The following is a 22352-nucleotide window of genomic DNA, read 5'->3' on the forward strand; positions in this document are numbered from 1 at the left end:
GACAAATATCAGCTCAAGCACCAATCTTAAAAAAAAAAAAAAAAAAGAGCAGAGAATCTAACCACCCCTAGAGCAGGGAATACAATGATAGCTGCCATTTCTTGAAGACCTACTGTGAGCCAGGGATGGTGGTGGTCCACATATTATCTCATTTAACACAAGCAATCATCTTAATGGTAGGTATTATTATTTTTTATAATAATGAGGAAATTAACAATCAGAGAGATAAGGGAGTTTGTCCAAGGTCACACATGTAGTAAATGAAAGAGTCAAAATTGAAATCCAGGTCTGCCTGCACTCCGAAGCTTATATTCATTCCCCCATGTTAATAAGGTGGGGGTAATCCTTTCACTGAGCAAATATTTATTGAGCAAGGCTTTTTGTTCCAGACATTGTTCTGGGTGCTAGTGATATAAAAGTGAAAAAACAAGGTCTCTGTCTTATGGGGCTCACGTTCTACTGGAGAAAGACAATAAACAAATAAATATTTAGTATGTCAGGGGTAAGTGCTGTGAAGAAAAATTAGGCAGGATGAGAGGGATGGGGGAAGGGAAACTGCTTTTTAAAATAACTCGTCAGGGAAGGCTCTGGCAATGTAAAGTTGGAGCAGAGATCTAAAGGAAGTGCAGGAATAAGAGACAAGACTGGCATAAAGAAGAGCTCCCTGCTTTGTCTGTCTGTGGGTTCAGTCTGGAAAACAGGGGGCGAGATGGGGGTGCAGGTGTTGGGCTCGAAGTTGGAAGACCTGAGCTTTATTTATTGATTTATTGGGAAATCTTTTCACCTGTGAGCCTAAATTCCCTTCCCTATAGACGAGAATAATGGACCTTGCCCAGCTTCCCGCACGGAGCTGCCATGAGGATGCGATGACACAGCCCACGTGAAAGCACTTTGAAAATAACACAAGTGAAAAAGCAAGACCAGGAGTCAGCTGTGTGACATTCAGTCACACAGAAAGGAAGTCTGTGTAAGAAAATAAAAGGAATTCCTATTTCAGGTGCACCGGTTACCCTAGACATCTTTCTTTTTGAAAAGCTGTCCCAGGCTGAAAAGAGAAATAGGCTGAAAGAAATAAGTATCAGTTTCATAATAAGCCTCTTCTGAAGATCCTTGTTTAACTTACACTAGTCAGAAATTGCATCGCATATTTTATCTAAACTTGGAAAGAGGCTCTGGGATTCGAACTTTAACTCTAATCGCCACGCCCCACCTTGGTTTTTCTTTTCACCACGCCCCCACCGCCCGAACTCCATTTCCCATCATGCCCTGGGCTCCTGTAAGTCGGCAGTCATTGTGACACGAGTTCCACACCCTTCTGGGAAGTGTAGTTTATTTGTTCGCTAGCTGCGGGAAGATCTAGGGCTGCGGACTACCACTCCCGTGAGGTAGTGCGTAATTCCACCCCTTTCGCGGCGTCTTCGAACGCGCCGCGGCAGCCATGTTGGACGTGGCCAGCACAGGGGCCGGCATCAGGAGGTAATCGAAGCAGCTGTCACGATGCTGGGTTCCACGGTGTTGCGAAGAACAGCGCTGGCGCCGCGGCTCCTCCAGCTGCTTAGGTCCTCATCGCTCCGGAGCCATGGAGGTGCCTCCGGCCTGAGTGTAACCACCGGGGGCCGCGGGGAGCCGCAGTGGCTGAGGGCGGCCGTCGGGGGGCGCCCTGGAACATCGCCGGCCTTACTCACCAGAGGAGGGGCAGCCACCGGGGGGCGCCAGGGAGGACGCACCGAGACCCAGTGCCTCGCAGCCGCCACCTGGGGACGCCTTCCTATCCCCGAAGAAACACTCCCAGGACAGGACAGCTGGAATGGTGTTCCCAGCAGGGCAGGACTGGGCATGTGGGCCCTGGCCACGGCGCTGGTGGTTCACTGTTACAGCAAGAGCCCATCCAACAAGGGTGATTATCGGAACAGTCTGGGTTCGAGGAAGGGAGAGGCGGGAGGAATATCCTGACTTCATATCTTTGGAGGGTGGGAGTTGCTTATAGATTTAGACTGCCAGAGCCTCAGTCCTGGAGGGACCCCAGACATCATGTGGTCCCAGGGCAGGGTGTTGCACAGGAGTGCTCAGCCTCTCTGAATTGTATCATTTCCCATCATAGGACAGCCTCCCTGTTTTGGTCATCACTTTGTCTGTCTGTACAATGGGAGCATGGGACTAAACATCTAAAATTAGGGCATGGTTCTTTTATGCTCTAATATTCTGCCTGGTCCAATTCCTCTTTTAAGAGGTCTCCAGGAAACTGCCGCCTGTTTTAAGGGCAACAACCAGATGGTTTACAGTAGTTGCATCCCTGAGGTGGCCTAAGAAAGGAAGAAGAACCTTGGCTTCACTGCTGTCTTTGCCACTGCTCATGCCTTGCTCCTCTCTGGTTTCAGTTTCCCCACGTACTCAGTGAAGGGTGATTTCTCAGTACTCTTACAGTGCTGTTATTCTGACTTCTCTTGGAGTTCAGCAGCTTGGGTCTGTCTCTCAGTCTCCCAGGGATTTGCTGTGCCTGGTCTCAGACGTGAGATGATTGTCCCATGTAGGGCAGTTGGCGGAAGGAAGTTAGCTCAGTAGAGACCCAAAGCAGCCATGGGTGCTGGCTGACGCAGGTCGGCATCTCACCTGGGTGCATAGAGCTGAGCAGGGACTAGGAGAGTGGGCAGAGAGCCAGACTTCTGGCCTCTGTGAGTCCAGCCACTCAGGCTCTAAGGGAGGAGACTCAGATACGGTGTTCATAGATTCCGTGCTCTGAGACTTTGGAACAAGATGGGGTACTCCCGTGACATTCATTTGTTTATTCAGCAGGATGTGGCCAGCTATAAAGGAAGGGCCGTGGACTGGCAATGAGGGCACCTGGGGTCTTGTTTGGTTACCTCTCACTCCCATTATGACTTTGTACTCTCACTCCTCCTCACGGGCCCTCTGTTTCCTTATCTGCAAAACAAGGCTGTTGAAATAGAGACTAAGGGTTCTTCTAGCTTAGGCAAGCTATGGTTCTGTAACTTTCAGCATTTTTTTGAATACACTCTGAGTGCCTGGTTTGGGCTAGATGTGGAACTCCTAAATTAACAAGTCAATTAAAGAGTCAGTGCAGGCAGTTAGGCCTGTGGGTCTAGTGAGTGATCTGAGTATTGTTGTTGGGGGATTAGAGGCCCAGCACAGTCAGGAAAGTCTTCCCGGAAGATTGGAGACCCCTGGAGGATGGGGAATTTGAACTTGACTTCTGAAGGATAGGGTAAGAGATGAAAGGGAGAGTGACACTGTGAGCTCCATGAAAGCAGGGAATGCATCTTATCTTTTTCAGGTTGATACCAGCTCCTTTCCCTAATGCCTTCGCATTGTTTGTCCACCATAGTATCTGGAATTTAGTAGGTCTCAGTAAATGTGTCTCAAGTTGGATTGTGTTCCATGCAAAGGCTTCAGGGAATGAAGATAAGGGAGTCGCAGGTCAGCATTGGTGTATGCCGGGGCTAACAGGCTGGCCAGCCTGGTTGGAGGACAGGTGGGGTCTTTGGAATGAGGTGAGAGCAGGTGGAGTGGGATCTGGATGTCAGGCAGAGGGGTTTGGAGGGTTTGGGATTTTTCCTGTAGGCAGTGGAGAGCCGTGGAAAGTTGGTGAACAGGAATGTCCTGAGGCCAGTGTGTTTAGGTGGATTGGGGGAAGGCATCCAAGGTCTTGCCTTCGAGGTTCTTGGGGACTCTGGACTGGACTTTGTGGCCCGTGAACCCCAGCAAGGAGACCAGGATCTGTTTACCAAAATAGATAATGACCCCAACCATGACCAGTTCCAACCCTTCTGACTGGCTGGCTACCTGTCCCCTGACTTGGAGTTGTGACCTGAGGCCCTCAGTGTAGTGTAGTAGATACAATGTAGTAGATTTAGGAGCCAGGAGGCCCTGGTTTTGATTGCAGCTCATTCGTCACTCAGTCTGTGACCTTGCAGAAGCCGCTTGTTTCTGAAATGCGAGGGGAGAGTGGCTACAGCAATATCTGAGTAAGGCTTCTTCCCCTTCCAGCTTGGGGCCGCCCAAGCATGCCTGGGTGTGTGGTTGGAGAACAGTCGAGGAAGATAACCAAGAAAGACCTGGCCCTGGAATCTAGGCCAGGAGGCATATGCGTATATCTGAACCACAGAACTGGTTTGCATATGCACAACGAGGTGGGTATCTTATCCCTCTTGTACAGATAAGGAAACTGAGGCTCAGGAGGTTAGGTGAGTTGGCCAGGTCATACAGCAAGTAAGTGGCAGAGTTGGGACTGGAGCCCAGGTCTTTCTGCCTCCAGATCCTGTTGTTTCCACCATGTTTCAGTTCTTTCTGCGTCTGGATCCTCTTGTTTCCACCCTGTTCCAGGTTTCAGTGGGTGTCCCTTGGCTGAACTGAGGGCTCCCTGAGGCAGGGTTGGGTGTGAGTCTGTCCACTGCCCAACAATGGAGTTCAGAACCAGCTGAGCGCAGAGTGCTCCCTGAGCACTTCATATTGGACTGCATATTTGAAAGAATTGTGCCTCTGCTGTTGACGTGTGAGATTTTTTCTAAGTCAGGCAGTTTTTCTTTGTGGCCACAAGGTGGTGCCAATAGCCTGCAGGCTGCCCAGGCCAAACTTAGCATTGCCTTTCTGCTAGGCCTGGTGATTGCTAAGGGATTGGAACCCTCTGTTTTGAGTCTGCCTTTGCTGGACGTGGCACTGGGGAGTTTGCAGATTTTTCAACCGTCATTTCATCTCAGCATCTTTGTGAAGCTGGCAGGGCAAGGATTATTGCCTCTGCCTTATAGTCAGAGAACTGGGTTGAGACAGAAAAGGGCTGCCCCAGCACATGGTGATTAGGGGGCAGGTGTGTTGGACCCATGTCTCCTGACTCCTGGTTGAGACTGTCTCCTCTCTCAGGGCCTCACACCCCAGCCTGCTCCTCCCCATTGTGTCTGTCCCACTGAGTTTGTGACCTGTGACATCGAGAATCAAAACTGGGCTGAGATACTGTAATTGGGAGAGTGGAGCAAGGTAGGGGAATGATTAGTGACAGCAGTGATGGTCACATAAACATATTATACAGGGCTGCATAGCTAATGCAGAGTGAAGGGATTCACACACTGAGCGTTTACTCTGGGTACCACATGGTGCTAGCACTTCTGGATCCCGGGATGATGAGAGGAGTTAAGAGTTTGGGCTCTCTGTAGAAAGATGTGGAAGACAGGTTGTTAACAGTGGATACCACTTGGGCAGGGGATGATTAGCTTTCTCTTTTTATACCTTGGCATCACCATAAACCCATGTTTCTGAAGTGCTTCCATTTCCGCTGTCTTATTGGGCCCTCCAAGCAGTCCTGAGGGGTAGGTCCTGGCCAGGGATCTGACCAGTGCCCCCTCTCTCTTCAGATGCAGCCCTGATGGAAGCTGCTCGCGCCAACAATGTCCAAGAAGTCCGCAGGTGAGTGTCGAACCCCAGGCCCTTCCTTCCCGCACAGGAAGGGCCCCATGGGGTGCGCCCCTTTCTCTGGTGATGACTGCCTTGGAGGAAATCCTCACGCTAAGCTGGGAGCTGAACTCTTGACTTCCCTGTAGTCACTGAGTCACCTGGGCTCCGTGGCTCAGGTCAACTCTTAGATATTTTAAGGTAGAGAGTCAGCCCCCATATCTTTTCTGACCCCAAACATCCCTGGATCTTTCCACTGTCATGTTCTTCGCAGGGCGTGGTTTGGAGTCCCTCCACATTCTGTGGGTTCTTCACTCAATCTTCCAATTTGCTCTTCTTTCTCTATGGCACTGGCCACGTGTTGTTGCTTATTGCCTGGATGGGGTGCAGGTGGGCACCCATGGAGAGGATTGAGGATTTGGAAGGCAGCTGGAAGAGACCTTTCTGCCAGGTGTTCTGGGGCTAGAAAGACCTTCCTGCAGTGCTGGGGTGCACAGCCTGTGGGCCCCTGCGCAGGGGCTGACGGTGTTTCTTGAGCCTCCCTGGCTCAGCTGGGCCCCTTCTGGCCCCTGGCTGGTTGGATTTGAGGCTTGTTCTGGGGTGGCGGTTGGACTCAGTGTGGGGCTTAGCCTGGTGCCAGGGGCAGGACAGAGTCTGTGTCCAGGATGGATGCTCAGATGGGGGCCAGCATAGGACATCAGTATGGGCTGTTGGTGAGGGGCAGAGATTTTATTATTGGTGAAACTAGTGGCCCCCCTGGGCCTAATCTTGTCCTTTGTGGCCCTTCGCCATAGGATACCCTCCCTTCCCTGCCACCACATCCACATTTTAGACAGGAAGTCAGGTGTTTGGAATGGCTATCCCTGCACCCAGTGCCACACACCCTTGGTGTTCTTCCCCACTTCAGCTGCCTGAACGTATAAGCAAGTGTAGAAAGGCAGCCACGGCCCCACCAAGACTTACTGCTTTGATTCCCTTTCATTTGATCTGCAGCATTACTATTGATTCTCAAGGGTGCTTTTGAGTATTAATGTTCAAGGCTTAGTTTTTAATAAACCACTTTTGGAAGTATGGGCTGGGAGTTGTTTCTTAGCCAAATAAATATGATGGAGCAATAGTTTAATAAACATGTGATGATGCATCTTAAAAACCAAGCACAGATGTCAGCTTGTTGTTATAAGAGCCATTTATAACTGCAGGCTGTGCATGGCGTCTTCATTCCCCCAGAAGGAGATGAGCCTCACTTCCTTCTGCTGCAGAACAAGGGAGCGAGGGGGCAGAAACAGGCTGTGCCCCCTCCGTGCAGGCCTTTGCTGACCCTGGATTCACCGGTTGGTAACTGCTAAGGGCTGCGGGCTGCTGCTTTCCTCCTGCAGCCCAGCGTGGGCAGCACATTTGCAGAGCAGCAGTGCTGTGAGTCCACCTTTCCATCGCCCGGGCAGGCTGAGTTTACCCTGTTCTCTTGAGCCACCAAGTGTTGATTATTTTAGCTTTTTCAAATTCACATTTTTTAATAGCAGTTAAACACCTGTGTGCGGCATACAGAAAGTCATTGAATTTATGTTGTGTGTATGACTCAGAACATTTATTCTTGGCTGTGAGGATAGAGTCTCGAGGGGCCTTTCTTGTGTGTCCCCAGTCTCTGACCTGCTTTTCCCCTGCCTCCTCTTGTCCCAACTCCCTTAGTCATGACTCAGTCAGAATCTCCCTTTATCCCTTGTGAGGGAGTCAAAGATGAGCAAGGCATAGACCTTACCCTTCAGCTTGGCAATCTCCCCACTGCGCTCCTCCCCACTCCCCCAGAAGCAAAGATCAGGGAGCAAGCTGAGCAAAGGCAGGGTGCAGGAGCTGCTGCTGGCTGCTGGGCCCAGTGAACATGCAGATGCTGCTGAGGTGGGGCTGGTGCAGGGTTGCAGGGTGTGGGGAAAGAGGGAAGGTGGTTTGAGAGAAACTGGAATGAGCAAGGCCTGGAATGTCTGCAGTAAGGAGTTTGAATTAACCTATAAGCAGTGGGGAGACATGGGAGGTTTGTGAGCAGGGGAATTACCCAGTTAAGGTCATTCAGAAGGTTGAAGGATGAACTGAACTGGGGAAAGGCTGAAGGCAGGTCTGTTAACAGGCTGTTTCAATAAGGCGCATTCAGCGGGCCAGCCCTGTGGCCAGTGGTTAAGTTCGTGTGCTCCGCTGTGGTGGCCCAGGGTTTCGCCGGTTCGGATCCTGGGCGCAGACATGCACTGCTCGTCAGGCCACGTTGAGGCGGTGTCCCTCATGCCACAACTAGAAGGACCTACATCTGAGATATACAACTATGTACGGGGGGTTTGGGAAGATAAAGCAGAAAAAAAAAGAAAGAAGGAAGATTGGCAACAGTTGTTAGCTCAGGTGCCAATCTTTAAAAAAAAAAGATTCAAGCGATGAAGGCCTGAATTAGGACATCCTTCCTTCCTTCCCTCCTTCTCACCCCAAACAGTTCCTGCTTATGAATGAATGAGTGGGCCTCTGCTGGGCATTGGAGATGCAGGGGTGACCCAGGCTCTGGTTTCAAGGAAACAGATGTGTAACCTATCAATTACAGTTCTTCCTGCTAACAGAACTAGGCCTAGAGTTGGTGGGGGTGGGGTGAGCCTGACCATCCTCACTAGAAGGAAACTTTGGAATTTCTGCAGCAGGTCCGTATTCAGCCTTTCTGTGCCCTAGACTCTGCACAAGTGCTTCATGCTGCTCTTAATTTCTTTCTCTGTGTGTCCTTGCCGTTAGCTCTGCCCAGCAGACCTGACTATAGCAGGATAGAGTCCCGCTCTCAATTTTTTTTTTTTTTTTAAAGATTTTATTTTTTTTTCCTTTTTCTCCCCAAAGCCCCCTGGTACAAAGTTGTATATTCTTCGGCCACGGGGCCAGCCCCCCCGCTCTCAATTTTTAAAAAAAACTTAAGACATAGTGTATATATGGTTGGGTCATTATGTATGTGATCAGTGTGGTCAGTGATATCAGTATTTGGAATAAAACTCAGACCTGGTGAATAATATTGTCCTCTCCCTTTCTTCCCACTTCCCCTCTCTGAGGCTCTGTGCTGTGTGTGTCTGCCTTGATGACCCCTACCCTCTGCAGTCCTAGAGCCTTGGGAGAGCTCTGGATAGTGCAGGGCAGCAGCCTGAGGCTCTTCTGCTCAGAGGGGAGGTGCTTCATCCTCCTCTTTAAGGACACTCTGTAACCTGCAGTTTCTGGGTCCTGGGCACGTGCCCTCCACACAGACTGCCCTCTGTACTCTCTGCTCATTACCCTCTGCTTAATTCCTCCCAGCCTTCCAGGCTCAGCGCAAGCACTAGGGCCCTTATGAAGGCTTCCTTGACTCCTCCCAGCTGGGCATGGTCTCCCCTTGCTTTGTCCCGCACCTCCCTTCTGGTCTGGGAGGGTAGGAGGTTCATCCAGGAAGGGCCCTGTCTGCCTGTGGCAAGAGAGGAATCCTTTTCTAGAAGAGAAGTGGAAGGTCCGGTGAAAGAAGCAGGGCTGAATGAAGCAGTCTGTCCATGAACAGGAAGACCAGCAAGGTTCACATGCTGACGGAATCAGGGACAGATCAGGAATCCTCACAGAGTATGAGATGATCAAGCCAGCAGCTCTGGGCAGCCACCCTGATGTGTGGGCATCGTTGACCTGTTTTATGTGGAGCTAACCCCCCAGGTGTGGTGTGGGCCTGCCTGGCTCTAGGGGCAGGGCAGGATCTGCCACTCACCAGCCTCTGTTCTTTATATTAAGAAGGTTGTGAGCTAGCCTTCACCTTCAACCACTGGATTGTGTGCTTCCCCAGGGCACAGGCGAGGTCTGATTCCCCACATATCTTACCCTGTTCTCCACCACAGTGGAACTTGAGGAGAGTTGCTTTTTACTGAGTTTTCAGCATACCTGAAGCAGGCAGAATCCTATTTCCATACTCCCATTGGCTATATCAGAGGGACCTGGGTCCCTTCTTCTTTCCTTCCTTCTCTGCTCCTCTCTCCCTATGTGGCACCCATTCCCTTCCTTCTCCCCCAAGGCACTTAAAGCTTGTTAGGACATTCAACTCTGGTTCTTCGGGAGTGGAGGTCCCCTGTTCCACCTGTCAGTTGCATGAGCAGGTGGCCCTACTCCTGGCTGCAGCCTAAAGCCGAGCCTGGCGTCTGGAATCAGGAATCACTCACCCGAAACCAGGGCACAGGGCAGACTGAAGGCACATCTGTCCAGGCTCAGGCTGAGCCGTGTGAGGAACTCTGAGGACTGGGAGAAGTAAGGCCTCCTGTCCTCCTGGTGGAGATCACATTTCCTTCAGAGCAAACTTGAGTGAAAGACAATACCCCCACCCATTTCCTCTCTCCCAGCAGGGAGCTGAGCCTGTCTGCTGAGTGCTTAACTTGGGGTTGTTCATCAACCTGAACATTCTCCAATGAAGAAAGCCTGATGGTATAAATCTTGGACTTCAGACTGCCTGCCCTTTCTCTCCAGGATTCATTTGTTCATTTGATGAAAAGTTACTGAGCACTTGTCATATTCTGTGTCCTGTGCTTGGCACAGAGGACACCGGACCAGGCATGATTCCTCCCCTCGATGAAGGAGTATGAGGAAGACCGTGGCAACACAGTGTGATCAGTGCTGTGAGATGCTGTTTGGTGTTGCTAGATCACAGTCTTGAGTCCTGGAGGGATGGAGATAGGTAGCGACCTGGTCATGGAGGGCATTGTCCATTTGTCCCTCAGTCTGCCATCTGTCCTGCCTGTCCTCTGTGCTTTGCTCTGAGTTGAATTTGTGTTGGTGGCAACACAGTGAGGAAGGAGAAGCAGTCGGTGCCCTGGAGGAACTCATTAACCACCTTCCCAGGTGAGGAGAGAGCACATGAATCAAAAATTAAGAACCAGCGAGCCAGCCCTCATGGCCTAGTAGTTAAAGTTTGGCGCACTCTGCTTCAGCGACCCAGGTTTGCTTCCTGGTCATGGAACTACACCACCTGTCAGTAGCCATGCTGAGGTGGCAGCTCACATAGGAGAACTAGAAGGACCTACAACTAGAATACACAACTATGTACTGGGACTTGGGGGAGGGGAAAAAAAGGAAGATTAGCAACAGATGTTAGCTCAGGGTGAATGTATCCCTGAAAAAAAAAAAATTAAGAATCAGCGAAACAAGGCACAAGTTGCCTACCTTCTGTGAACCTAAGTAACATGGAGATGATGATATCCATAAACTATAGAGTTGTAGAGTGTTTATAATTAACAAATCATTCATTCAACCAATATTTATAAGTGCTTATTAGGCACTAGGCATTGGGCTGAGTGCTGGAGATAGAGTAAGGAACAAGATTGGTTCTTGTCCCTGGATGTCCCAGCTTGGGGCTTGAAGCACTGCTGTCTATGTGCCATTAGTAACTGTGTCAGAAGTGAAACCTAGGATTCTAAAAATCGTATATTCCTTCTGTAACCTTTTGCTGCCTTCCAGCATCCTTGCTTTCAAAAACCTGTGTGGGTTACACCCTAGCATTCAAAAAATGGTGTGATGATCTTAGGGAGCTCTTACTACAAGCATCCAATTACAAGAGTGATGCCAGAGCCCTTATGGTACTTATAGTCTAACTGGGAGCCAGATGATTAATTAGGCAATTATAATTATGTACTTCAAAATGAAGTACAATTCGTCTTTTCAACAAACGGTGCTGGGACAACTGGATATCCACATGCGAAAAAATGCAGTTGGATCCCTACATCACACCATACACAAAAATTAACTCAAAATGGATCATAGACCTAAATGTAAGAGCCAAAACCATAAAACTCTTGGAAGAAGATCTAAGAGTAAATCATCATGACCTTAGGTTAGGTAAAGCCTTCTTAGATATGGCTCCAAAACACAAGAAACCAAAGGAGAAAAAAGTTAAATTTGGCTTCATCAAAATTAAATACTTTTGTGTTCAAAGGAAACTACCCAGAAAGTGAAAAGGCCCTCCCACAGAATGGAAAAAAATATTTTCAAGTCAGGTATCTGATAAGAGATTTCAATCCAGAATATATGAAGAACTCTTAAAACTCAACAATGAAAAGATAGCCCAATTTAAAAATAGACAAAGGATCTGAATAGACATTTCTCCAAAGAAGATACTCAAATGCCCAATAAGCGCATGAAAAGGCACTCGCAACCTTAGTCATTTTCAGGGAAATGCAAATCAAAACCACAATGAGATACCACTTCACACCCAGTAGGATGGCTAGAATCAGAAAGACATAAAAGCAAGTGTTGGTGAAGATGTGGAGAAACTGGACCCCTCATACAGTGCTGGTGGGGATGTGAAATGGTGTAACTACTATGGAAAACAATCGGCACTTCTTGAAAATGTTAAACCTAGAGTTACCTTATGACCCAGCAAGTCTCCTGGGTATATACCCCACAGAAACGAAAACGTGTACAGTAATGTACTTGTACGTGGGTGTTGATAGCAGCATTATTCGTAATAGCCCAAAGAGGGAAACAACCCCAAAGTCCATTAACTGGTGAATGGATAAATAAAAATATGATATAGCCATACAGTGGAATACTACTCATCAATACAAAAGAATGAAGTACTGATGACCTGCTACAACATGAATGAATCTTGAAAGCATTATGCTAACTGAAAGAAGCCAGACACAAAAAACCACATATTATATGATTCAATTTATGTAAAATGTCTAGAATAGACAAATCCATAGAGACAGAAAGTAGGTTAGTGATTGCCAGGGATTGGAGAGGTTGAGGTGGGGAGGAATAGGGAGTGACTGCTAATGGGTCCAGTTTCTTTTGGGGATGATGAAAATGTTCTGGAGTTAGTAGTGAAGATTGTACAACTCTGAATTTACTAAAAACAATCGAGCTGTACTTTTAGTGGGTGGACTGTGTGCTATGTGAATTATATCTCAATAAAACTTTTTAAAGAGTGAAGTACAAGACAGTTGGGAATCTAACCTGGAGTAGGGGAGGGGTGGAGGTGGTATGTATCAGTAGGGAAATCCTCTGAGTATGTGAGATTGAAGTGAACTCTGCAGGATGAAGAGAAAGGTGGAAGAACGTTCAGTTAGAGGAACAGTAGGTGGAATGCCCTGAGTCAAGAAAAGATGTGAAGAAATGGAGGAATTGAGAGAAGGCCAATGTGACTGGACTCTCAAGACCAATGGGGAGAGTGGCACGAAATGAAATTGGAGAGTTAAGCAAGGGCCATACCACACTGGGTCTGTCAGCCATGCTAATAATTTTTATTTTTATCCGAAGAGCAGTGGGCGACCATTGAAGAATTTTAAGCCTGGGTGTGAGTGTGTGAGAGAGACACACACACACACAAAGACACGGTGACATGATCTAGATCTGTAATTTTAAAAGATCACTCTGATTGTTCCATGGAGAAGAGACAAGACACGGTGGCATGATCTAGATCTGTAATTTTAAAAGATCACTGGTTGCTCCGTGGAGAACAGATTGATAGAGAGCCATGGTGGATGCAGAAAGACTGGTTGAAAGCAACTGGAGTAGTCCAGATGGGAGAGGAGGATGGCAGCTGGTGATTTGGACTAAGACGTCAGTAGCAGAGATGGAAGAAGTAAGCCAGACAGGACTTGGTGATGGTCAGACAGACCATCTGTCTGCCCGCTACATACTACACACTCAATAAATGCACTCAATAAATGAATGAATGAATAGAATTGGATAGGTAGTTTAGGGGGAAGAGAATGAATTTCAGTTTTCTAGTGTGATCTACTGCATAGATGCTATTGCCATTCACTAAGATGAGGATGCTGGAAGAGGAATGGATTTGGGGGGAAAGATTATGAGTTCAGGTTTTTTTTTTTTGTTTTTTTTTTGAGGAAGATTAGCCCTGAGCTAACATCTGCTGCCAATCCTCCTCTTTTTGCTGAGGAAGACTGGCCCTGAGCTAACATCCGTGCCCATCTTCCTTCATTTTGTATGTGGAACGCCTACCACAGCATGGCTTGTCAAGCGGTGCCACGTCTGCACCCAGGATCTGAACTGGCAAACCCCGGGCCGCCAAAGCAGAACATGCGAACTTAACCCCTGCATGACCGGGCCAGCCCCATGAGTTCAGTTTTGAACATCGTGAATTTAACATGCCAGTGAGATATTCAAGTGAAAATGTCAACTAGGCAGTTGAATGTATGGGTCTTTCTGACTCATCCCGCTCTACCATGCTGCCTCTCAAACAAAATCTCAATCATTAGTTTAAAGATTGTTTTCATGTGTTGTTTTGATGCTTTTAGAAAATAAAAGACTTCATACTAGCCCAGACTTGTTTACTAGATGACTTTGGAAAAAGTCTGATTTGGTTTGTAGTTCAGGAAGGAAGAAAGGGTTGGGTTTTGTTGAGGGCTAAACACATTTATTCTAGCTTTGCATTGATGACTTGCTTTGGTTCTTGTCCCTGGATGCCCCACCTTGGGGCTTGAGGCACTTGCTGTCCGTGTGCCAGGATTAAGGTGTCCAGAATGTGCTTAGCTACAGCATAGGTAAATGTTCTGCACATTGATCCAGGGACTTTATCTAATTAACAAAACCTCTGGCTGGTAAATACATTTGGCTGTCTCGGGGCCTCAGAGAGGCTGTCTGTTTATCGATTGTTGTATCATTTTGGCTGGATGGGAAGACATTAATGATGGCATCAGAGCAGCCAAAACATCCAACTCTCTTAACCAGTAAATATGTAAATATCCTTGTGGCTTGCAGCAGATTGCAGCAAAAGCTTTTTCCTAGACCAAAGGTCAGGGCCTAACTGGCATCACTGTTGTAATTTGATGCTTGTAGTGAGAGCTCCCTAAGATCATCACGCCATTTTTTGAATGCTAGGATGTAACCCACACAGGTTTTTGAATGCAAGGATGTTGGAAGGCAGCATAATGTTACAGAAAGAATACAAGATTTTTAGAGTCCTGGGTTCCACTTCTGACCCAGTTACTAACTGGCTCTGTGACCCTTAATAAGTCATAGAACCTCCCTTTTTGAGTCTGAATTTCCAAGTCTTGTTTATGGGGTTCCCACTGAGAACTTTGAATTACAGTTCCCAATGTTAAGCTCTGCAGAGAAAACTGAGTCCGTTAGGAAGGGTCCAGATCACACACTGAAATGCTTGCTCAAGTGGCCCTTCACCAGGCAAGCAGTTCTGCAGAGTGACCCAGGACCTAGTATCTTTTCTGAGGTGTGTCACCTACCGAATCTCTGCTTGATTGCTCCCTGGTGATGGAAGGCACTTGGGGAAGATTGGATTAGCCGCTTTTTTTGAACTTCATGGGTGGTTGTGGAAGCAGCCGGTCAACTGCCCAGAAGCCCAGCAGAATCAGGCATTTGGCCAATTCCATGAGCAGAGAATAGCCAGGGCCTACCGAGGTGGCTCAGGTGGAGAAGGGATGTCCCTGAAAAGGAGTCCAGCCTCTAGTTGGCCCTGCTGCTTCCTGGCTATGTGGCCCTTAGCTTCCTCAGTGGCCTCAATTGTAAAATATCTTTGCTGATACTTGTCTGATCACCCTCCCAGGATCTCGTGAGAGTTCCAGGCAGGTGAACCCTTCTCATTTGGAAAATTACTCCTCCTTTGGGTCATCAGTGTCCCCTCTTCCAGGAAGCCTTGCCTAACCCTCCAAGTACCTGTAGATTCTCATAGTACCCAGTATTTCCTCTGTGATCGCACTTAACACCCTCTATTGGGATGGATTATCTGTGTCCTTGTCTCACAATACTGTGAGATTTGGAGGTGGCAGACCATCATTCTAGTGTTCATCGCTATTCATATAAATAGTTAGCTAATACTTATTGAATATTGTATAAGTGTTTTGTAAATGGTAAAGAGCTAGGCAAATGTTAGTACTTATTTACAGTCATACTAAACCTCTAAAAAGAAGACTGACTTCCCTTTGAAAAAATTAAATGGGGAATTGTTCAATCATTTACTCATTCAACAAATAGTGCTTACGATGTGCTGGCACAGTGCTAGGCCCTGATGAATCAGTGGTAAGCCAAAAATTTGTACAGGCCTCACCTCGTGGAGCTTAAAGCCTAGTCAGACATTAATCACACAAATGTGAAATTACAACTGTGACAAACGCTGCAAAGGAGCAGTGCAGAGAATCCTAAGTGCCTCGAATAGATTTCCTCTGGTCAGGGAAGGCTTCCCAGAGGAAGCTTGAGCTCTGAAGGAACAGAGGAGGAGTTAACCCAGGTGAAGGAGGATGAGAAGAGCTTTCCTGGCAGAAGGAACTTTTATTTATAAAGACCCTGTGGAAGGAGCAACAATAGCAAGTGTGAAGGACTGAAAAAGACCGATGGGACTGCAAGTCAGAGCGGGGTGCCAGGAGCCTGGGGAAGCAGCAGACATTGCAGGGCACTAGAGGCTGGAGTCAGGAGCTTTGTCTTTATTCTCATAGCAGTGGCAGCTGTGTTAGGGGGAGGGAGTCGGGGGCGGGGGTGGGAAGAGATTAATATGATGAGCCACCATTCTGATTGCTGAGAAAGGTTAGGAACCAATCTGAGTGCCTACCTTGTGTGTGCCAGGATGTTCTTGGGCACTGATCCAGCCACCGCCACCGAGGCAGTGTAGGCCACGGAGCTGCAGTCCCCCAGGGCCCCGCAGCAGGGACAGCTGTCAGGCTCTGTCTGCCAGCCACCATTCCTGTGGCCCAGTGCTGCTTCTCCAAAATCCCAGCTCAGTCATGGCTGTAAAGCAAATCCTATCAGCATGGCTGGAACCAGCTGGATTTTTTTCCCAAGGAGTTTTCCTGGAAACTGAGGAACAGAGAGAAATCCAAGAATATTGAAAACAGTCAAGCTAGTATGTTACCAGGTTTACAAGACTCACTTTAGCTGCTTGCCTCACAGTTCTTGTTCTGTCCCTGTCCTGTTTAAAATGTCTTCTCAGAAATCTCACTTTTGAACTTTGAGGCTCTTCTATGTCCTGCTTGCTTCCCTCTCCTGCCTTCTGAGCAAGGGTCGCAGGCCCAGAGTCGTCCTAAGGCAATCAGTGGTTCTCTCCTTGTGACGCTATCAGTGGGTCTGCCTAAGAGGCTTTCACGTCATTGGCAGGAATCAGGGTAGTAAGGACTTTGGAGCCTGAGAAGACAAGGTTTGCCTCCCAGCTGTGTCATTTGTTAGCTCAGTGACCTTGGGAAAGCTGCCTAACCTCTTTAGCCTTAGAGTCTTCATCTGCAAAGCGGATGATGATTGACCTAACTCACACCATTGCTGTAACTATTAAATGAGAAAAACCACTTAGTGCTGTGCCTTGCACGTATCAAATGCTTAGTACATAGTAGGTACTGTCACTGACTGTTGTTAATTACACAAGGTTTTTGCCCCCTAATTAGCTAAATAAATTAAGGAAATGGATAGAATTTTCTGGATATTCAATTTTTACCCTGTACATTTTTCTTAAGCTCTTATTGTAGGTACTCAGAGAACCCCTAGACTAATGAACAAGGTAAATGAATATTAAACTCACACACAGCCTATCGTGCATAGTTTTACCACTGCTTTTTTCAGGACCTGTATATATTCAGAATTTTGTTTCATGTGTAGCATGTTACTTTAATGATATACCTTTTGTGTATATTATCTTACAGATATTACTTGTAAAACTTTATAAAATATATAAAATAAAAGGGGCCAGCCCCATGGCCTAGTGGTTAGGTTTGGCACCCACTGCTTCAGTGGCCCAGGACTGTGGGTTCAGATCCCAGGCACAGACCTACACCACTCCTTGGCAGCCATGCTGTGGCAGCAACCCACATACAAAATAGAGGAAGACTGGCATAGATATTAGCTTGGTGAATCTTCCTCAGCAAACAGAAGAAGATTGCCAGCAGATGTTGTTTGAGGGCGAATCTTCCTCTGCCAAAAAAAATATGTGTATAAAATAATATTTTCATAACACTGTTAATATCACTAATATTGGCTGATGTTTATTGAAAGCCTTTTTTTGAGGTAGGCTTGCATGAGGCTTTAATCACTATATTTTCACAGCTGATGCAAGTAATACAGCCCCGTTTCACAGAGGATGAAACAGAAATTTGGATTTGTTGAGTAATTTGCCCAAAGTTGCCCACTTGGAAGTGGCCCACCACTTCACTTTACAGACGAGGAGGCTGTGAGGCCCGAAGCAGAGAGGGGCTTGCCCAGGTCAGTTTCCTCCAGCGCTCTTCCAGGCTCAGGGAGATGCTGTCTAGCTAGAGGGAGAACCATTTCTGTCTTCCTTACTGGGAGTCCACAAGATTCCTGAAGATAAACTGTCAAATCCAGACCCCTTGCCTGTCGTCCCCTCAGCTCTGCTCTTCACTGACAGTCCTTACCCCCTGCTCTCCTGCCAGCTAAGCCTGGCCTTCCCTCCCAAGAACCCCCATTCCACTCAGACTTGGACTCTTCCTGTCCCAAACCTGCAGCTCACTCACTCCTACCTGTGAGCCTCTGCAGTGCTTCCAGCTCCATCCCTGTTCTTCTGTCTGTCTAGATCCTATTCATGGTCCATTGCTCACCTCAGGCCCTTCCTCTTCCAGAAAGCTCACCCTCACTAGTAATAATAGGTGTCGTTCATTAAGTACTGACTCTGTGTGAGGCAGAGTACTAAATACTGTATGGGTGTTATCTTCCTTCATTGCTCTGATATTGCAAAACAGATTATATCTGTTTTCCAGATGAGAAAACTTGAGGCTCAGACAGATTTAGTGCTTACTGTCTCACAGCTAGTAAGTAGTAGAGCTGTAATTTAAACCGAGGCCCACGTGAGTCCAAAGCGTGTGCTCTTCTCATTGCAGTGCACTGCTTCTTCCAGCCCATGGTGATCTTTCTTGTCAAAGTTCCCGCAGCCCAGAAGCCTGAGCCGTACACTATCATGTTTAGTTTTCACCTCCTCACCTTCCTCCTCAGTTGCTTCATGCCTGTCTCTCTGCATCCAGGCTGTGCCATCTCAGCAAGGTGGAGGACACCTCCACCATGGCTAGTCACACAAGGCTGACTGGGCCCTCAGAGGCACACAGTACAGATGGACTCCGGCCAGTTGATTGATTGGTCGAATGAAACCCTGTTTATTCTCCTGAGGCTGCCCAGCAGGAGGGTGCAGCAGCTGGGCAGGCTGACTGGTCTCCAGGATCCTCCATTCATGGGGATGGGAGGCCCAGGAAGGCTGCATAAGAATCCTCTCTGAGGCTGAGCTGAGGCTTCCATCTCAATGACCTTTTGTTTGCAGGGATAGCACCCAGGCCTCCCAGGAAGTCTGTGTGTTTGACCAGCCTTTGCAGATGGACAGTGAGCAGGGACAGGGTGTAAAGCACAAACAATTGGGAGAGGCCCCTGGAATTCCCAGGGGTTCAGAGTCTGACAGGCAGGGCAGGATTCTTCCCAGGGCCGATCCGGCTCAGTTACAGCCCCTACGTGGGTCAGAGAGGAGCCAAGGTACTTTCATCTGGGGCCTCACCTTCTCTCTAGTGTTCAGGTTCCCTCTTTAGGTTCTCTGATGGGTAACATCCAGCCCTCAGTTGGGTGCCTCTAGGTATGAGGCACTCCCTGCCTCCCTAAGGTTAAGCAGACTCTGATCAAGCATTCATTCATTCATTTTTTTTTTTGAGATATAATTCACATACCATAAAATTTACCCTTTTAAAGTATACAGTTTAGTGGTTTTTAATATATTTATAAGATTATGCAACCATCGCCACTGTCTAATTCCAGAACATTTTCATCATTGCTCCCTCAAAAAAAAACCCAGGCCTGTTAGCAGGCACTCCTCACTTCCCCCACCCCAGACCCTAGCAACTTCTAATTGACTTTCTGTCTCTGGATTTTCCTATCTGGACATTTCGTATAAATGGAATCATACAATATGTGGCCTTTTGTGTCTGGCTTCTTTTACTTAGCATAATGTTTTCAAGATTCATCCATGTGGTAGCATGTCTCAGTACTTCATTCCTTTATGAGGCTGAATAATATTTCATTGTATGGATATATTACATTTTATTTATACATTTATCAGTTGATGGACATTTGTGTTTTCACTTTTTGACTATTATGAATAATGCTGCTGTGAAGATTTGTGTACAGGTTTTTGTGTGAATGTGTGTTTTCATATCTCTTGGGTAGATGCCTAGAAGTGGAACTGCTGGATCATATGGTAACTCTATGTTTAACGTTTTGGGGAACTGCCAGACTGTTATCCAAAGTGACTACACTATTTTACATTCTCACCAGCAGTGAATGTGAGGGTTCCTATTTCTCCACATCTTTGCCAGCATTTGTTATTGTCTCTCTTTTTTATTATAGCCATCTTAGAATGTGCTAAGTGGTATCTTATTGTGGTTTTGATTTGCATTTCCCTGATGGTTAACGATGTTGAGCATCTTTTCATGTGCTTATTGGCCATTTGTATATGTTCTTTGGCATTTATTCATTCCTAAGGCCCATTGTGAGCAATAAGCCCCATTCGGCATTGAGGAGGAGTAAAGATGTATCATGATGACCTTTACCTTTCAAGGAACTTGCATCCTGGTAAGAGAATTGTAATTAGTATGTATGAAAAGTTAAGGCTTCATTGACAAGGTGGCATTTAGTCTGGGCCTGGAGATAGGTCATATTTGGATATAAGGAACTTAGTGGAAAGACATTCTGAGCAGTTGGAGTAATGTAAGCAAAGGCACTTTGTAGTTAGAAAAATATTTTCTCTTGTGATGAATTCTGAAGTAATATGCGTGAAAGCATCTGACATAGCATTTGACGTGTGGTGGGTGCCTTATGTAGTTAGCTCCCTCTACACTCTCCTCTACACTCCCCTCTACAATCCTTGGTCCCCGTTCTGTCCTCTGGGACTACACAGCTCCCTTTTCCTGTTCCAGACCTTTAAATATTAGGAGAGAGAGCTCCAAGCCAGGTAAGCCTTGGTTCCCTAAATTGTGGTTTTAAGTCTTCTCCCTATCCTAGTTATTTTCTAATGAAATGGTCACAAAGTTTTTGGTACCCCTCTTGAATTCCAGTGTGGCATGACCATTATTATGAGGGGCAGGGCAGTGATCCCCTTGGTTAGAGATTTTATGATTCTATTAATATGGCCCGAGCTTGCGTTAGCTTTCTTGGCAGCTGCATTGTACTCCTAGATTCTGTTGAGCTTGCAGACAGCCCAGCCTACTGAAAACCAGGCTTTCCTACTTCTCTAATCTTTTGATTGGATTTGTTTGCCAAGCTTGTTTTAACCTAAAGGCAAGACTGCTTTAAAGCCTGGTATTGCTGTGTGACTATGAAAGTGGTGGTGGTAGTATGGAGACTACCATGAAGAAGAAGCGATGCATTGGGCCTTTCTCATCTGGAGTCTGGGAGAAGAAGATCTCTTCCAAGGAAAAGGGTTCTGGAAAGCAGAGCTAATCTATTTCCATCCCGCAGATAACCTCCTTTCCACTTAAAGCTTTTCCTTCTTTATCATTTTCAGTCAGTTAGTCCCATCAGATACCTGTCATGTGCTGGCCCCAGGCTAAATGAGGGAAAGTAGGGAAGAAGAAGATGGAATATGTGCCTTGGAAGGCAGTGTGGTTCAACAGAGAGCGCGGGCTCCAGTCCCAAGCTGACACTTACTGGCCGTGTAATCCCAAGGAAGTCAGTTACCCTCTATAAGACTCAGGCTCCTTCTCTAATCATAGGATCAGATGAGCTAATAAATGTCAAGTGCCTGATGCATAGTAGGCTGCTCAAGAAATGTGAGCTCTTTTGAACTCCACCATTCAAGAGCTTTGCAAGACATGAAGAGCCAAGGATGCTGTGTGCTCACGGACCCTGTTTAAACAGCTTTCAGAGTACCTGTGATACAGGACTTATTTGTGTACTTACTTGTCCCATTTCCCCACCCCCAGTTCAGACTGGGAGCTTCTTGTGGGTGAGGTCCATGTCTGATTCATCTCTGTACCCTCAGTGCCCAGCACAGAGCTTGGCTTGAAAAAGAGGCTACTTAAGTTTTCTTACTGGAATGAACCTGAATTAATGAAGGCCAAACCTTTGCCCCCTCGCATCTAAGGGGCCAGATACTGTGGTTGGCTTTGCACAGTCCATTCTTTACTGAAAATCTCATGGGGTTCTGGAGCTTGGCATTGGTGGCTCAAGTGCAAACTGTATTTGAGAAGTTTGAGCCACTTCTGTGTTTCACTGCCATAGTGTGACAAGCTTCCTGGCAACTAGCCAGCTGCCCAGCTGCCCTCTACAGCAGCCTAGAGTCCTGTTGTGGTGCCAGTAGGTGGCGCCCATGGCCCTATCCCACACTCTAACTGCCTAGGCAGGCCTCTCCTTGTCACCAAGTCACCAAGGTAGCTGCTGACTCAGACATGACATATGGCCCTGGGCCGAGGTACCCCAGATGAGGGTGCCCTGGGCCACCCCTTCCTCCTTCTGGCCTTGTATTGTTGATTTTCATGTTTTGTTGAGTCTCAGCCATGGCACACGCTGCTTGGGGAAGCAGAGATGTTTCCCATAGAGGACCCCAGGAGACCATTAGGGGAATCTGTGCTTCTACACATCCTTTCTGGCACAGCTCACGCCTCTGCCTCCAGGCAGTCGTCCCTGTGGTTCTGTTGCTCTGACCTACCCTCACATGGCACCTTCCTCCAGGGTCCTTGCTTATATTTTAGCTCTTTGTCCAGTGAACAGTGAACGCCTTGAAGGCAAGGACACTGCAGAATTCATCAAAGTGCCCTCACTATCCTGCTCAGAGTCCTATAATACCCAGTTTCATGAAAAGTTTGTGGAATGAATAGATGAATAATAGGAAGTGGTTCCTCAAAGAATTGTTGTCCAAATTGAAGGACATTCTGCAAACAAACCAGCCTTACTTTGCAAAAATGTCAGTATCATGAAAGTCAAAGAAAGGCTGAGGAACTATTTTAGATGAAAGGAACCAGAAGACATATGCAATGCTTGATTCTAGTACTCATCCTGGCTCA

General features: G+C 47.2%; 1 protein-coding gene across 2 annotated transcripts in view; it reads left to right on the forward strand.

The window, feature by feature from the left end:
- The first annotated feature begins 916 nt into the window (after window positions 1-916).
- CLPB (ClpB family mitochondrial disaggregase) overlaps window positions 917-22352 on the forward strand; it is a 135913-nt gene continuing 114477 nt past the window's right edge. Inside the window, exons 1-2 of one of the 2 annotated variants that reach the window (XM_003365377.5) lie at window positions 917-1897; window positions 5364-5415. In XM_003365377.5, coding sequence (XP_003365425.1) covers window positions 1498-1897; window positions 5364-5415 — 452 coding nt within the window. In that variant the 5' untranslated portion in view covers window positions 917-1497. The remainder of the gene's footprint in view (window positions 1898-5363; window positions 5416-22352) is intronic. The other variant, XM_001917473.6, reaches the window with a different exon arrangement.

This window comes from Equus caballus, chromosome 7, assembly GCF_041296265.1.
Source record: "Equus caballus isolate H_3958 breed thoroughbred chromosome 7, TB-T2T, whole genome shotgun sequence".
NCBI lineage: Eukaryota > Metazoa > Chordata > Mammalia > Perissodactyla > Equidae > Equus > Equus caballus.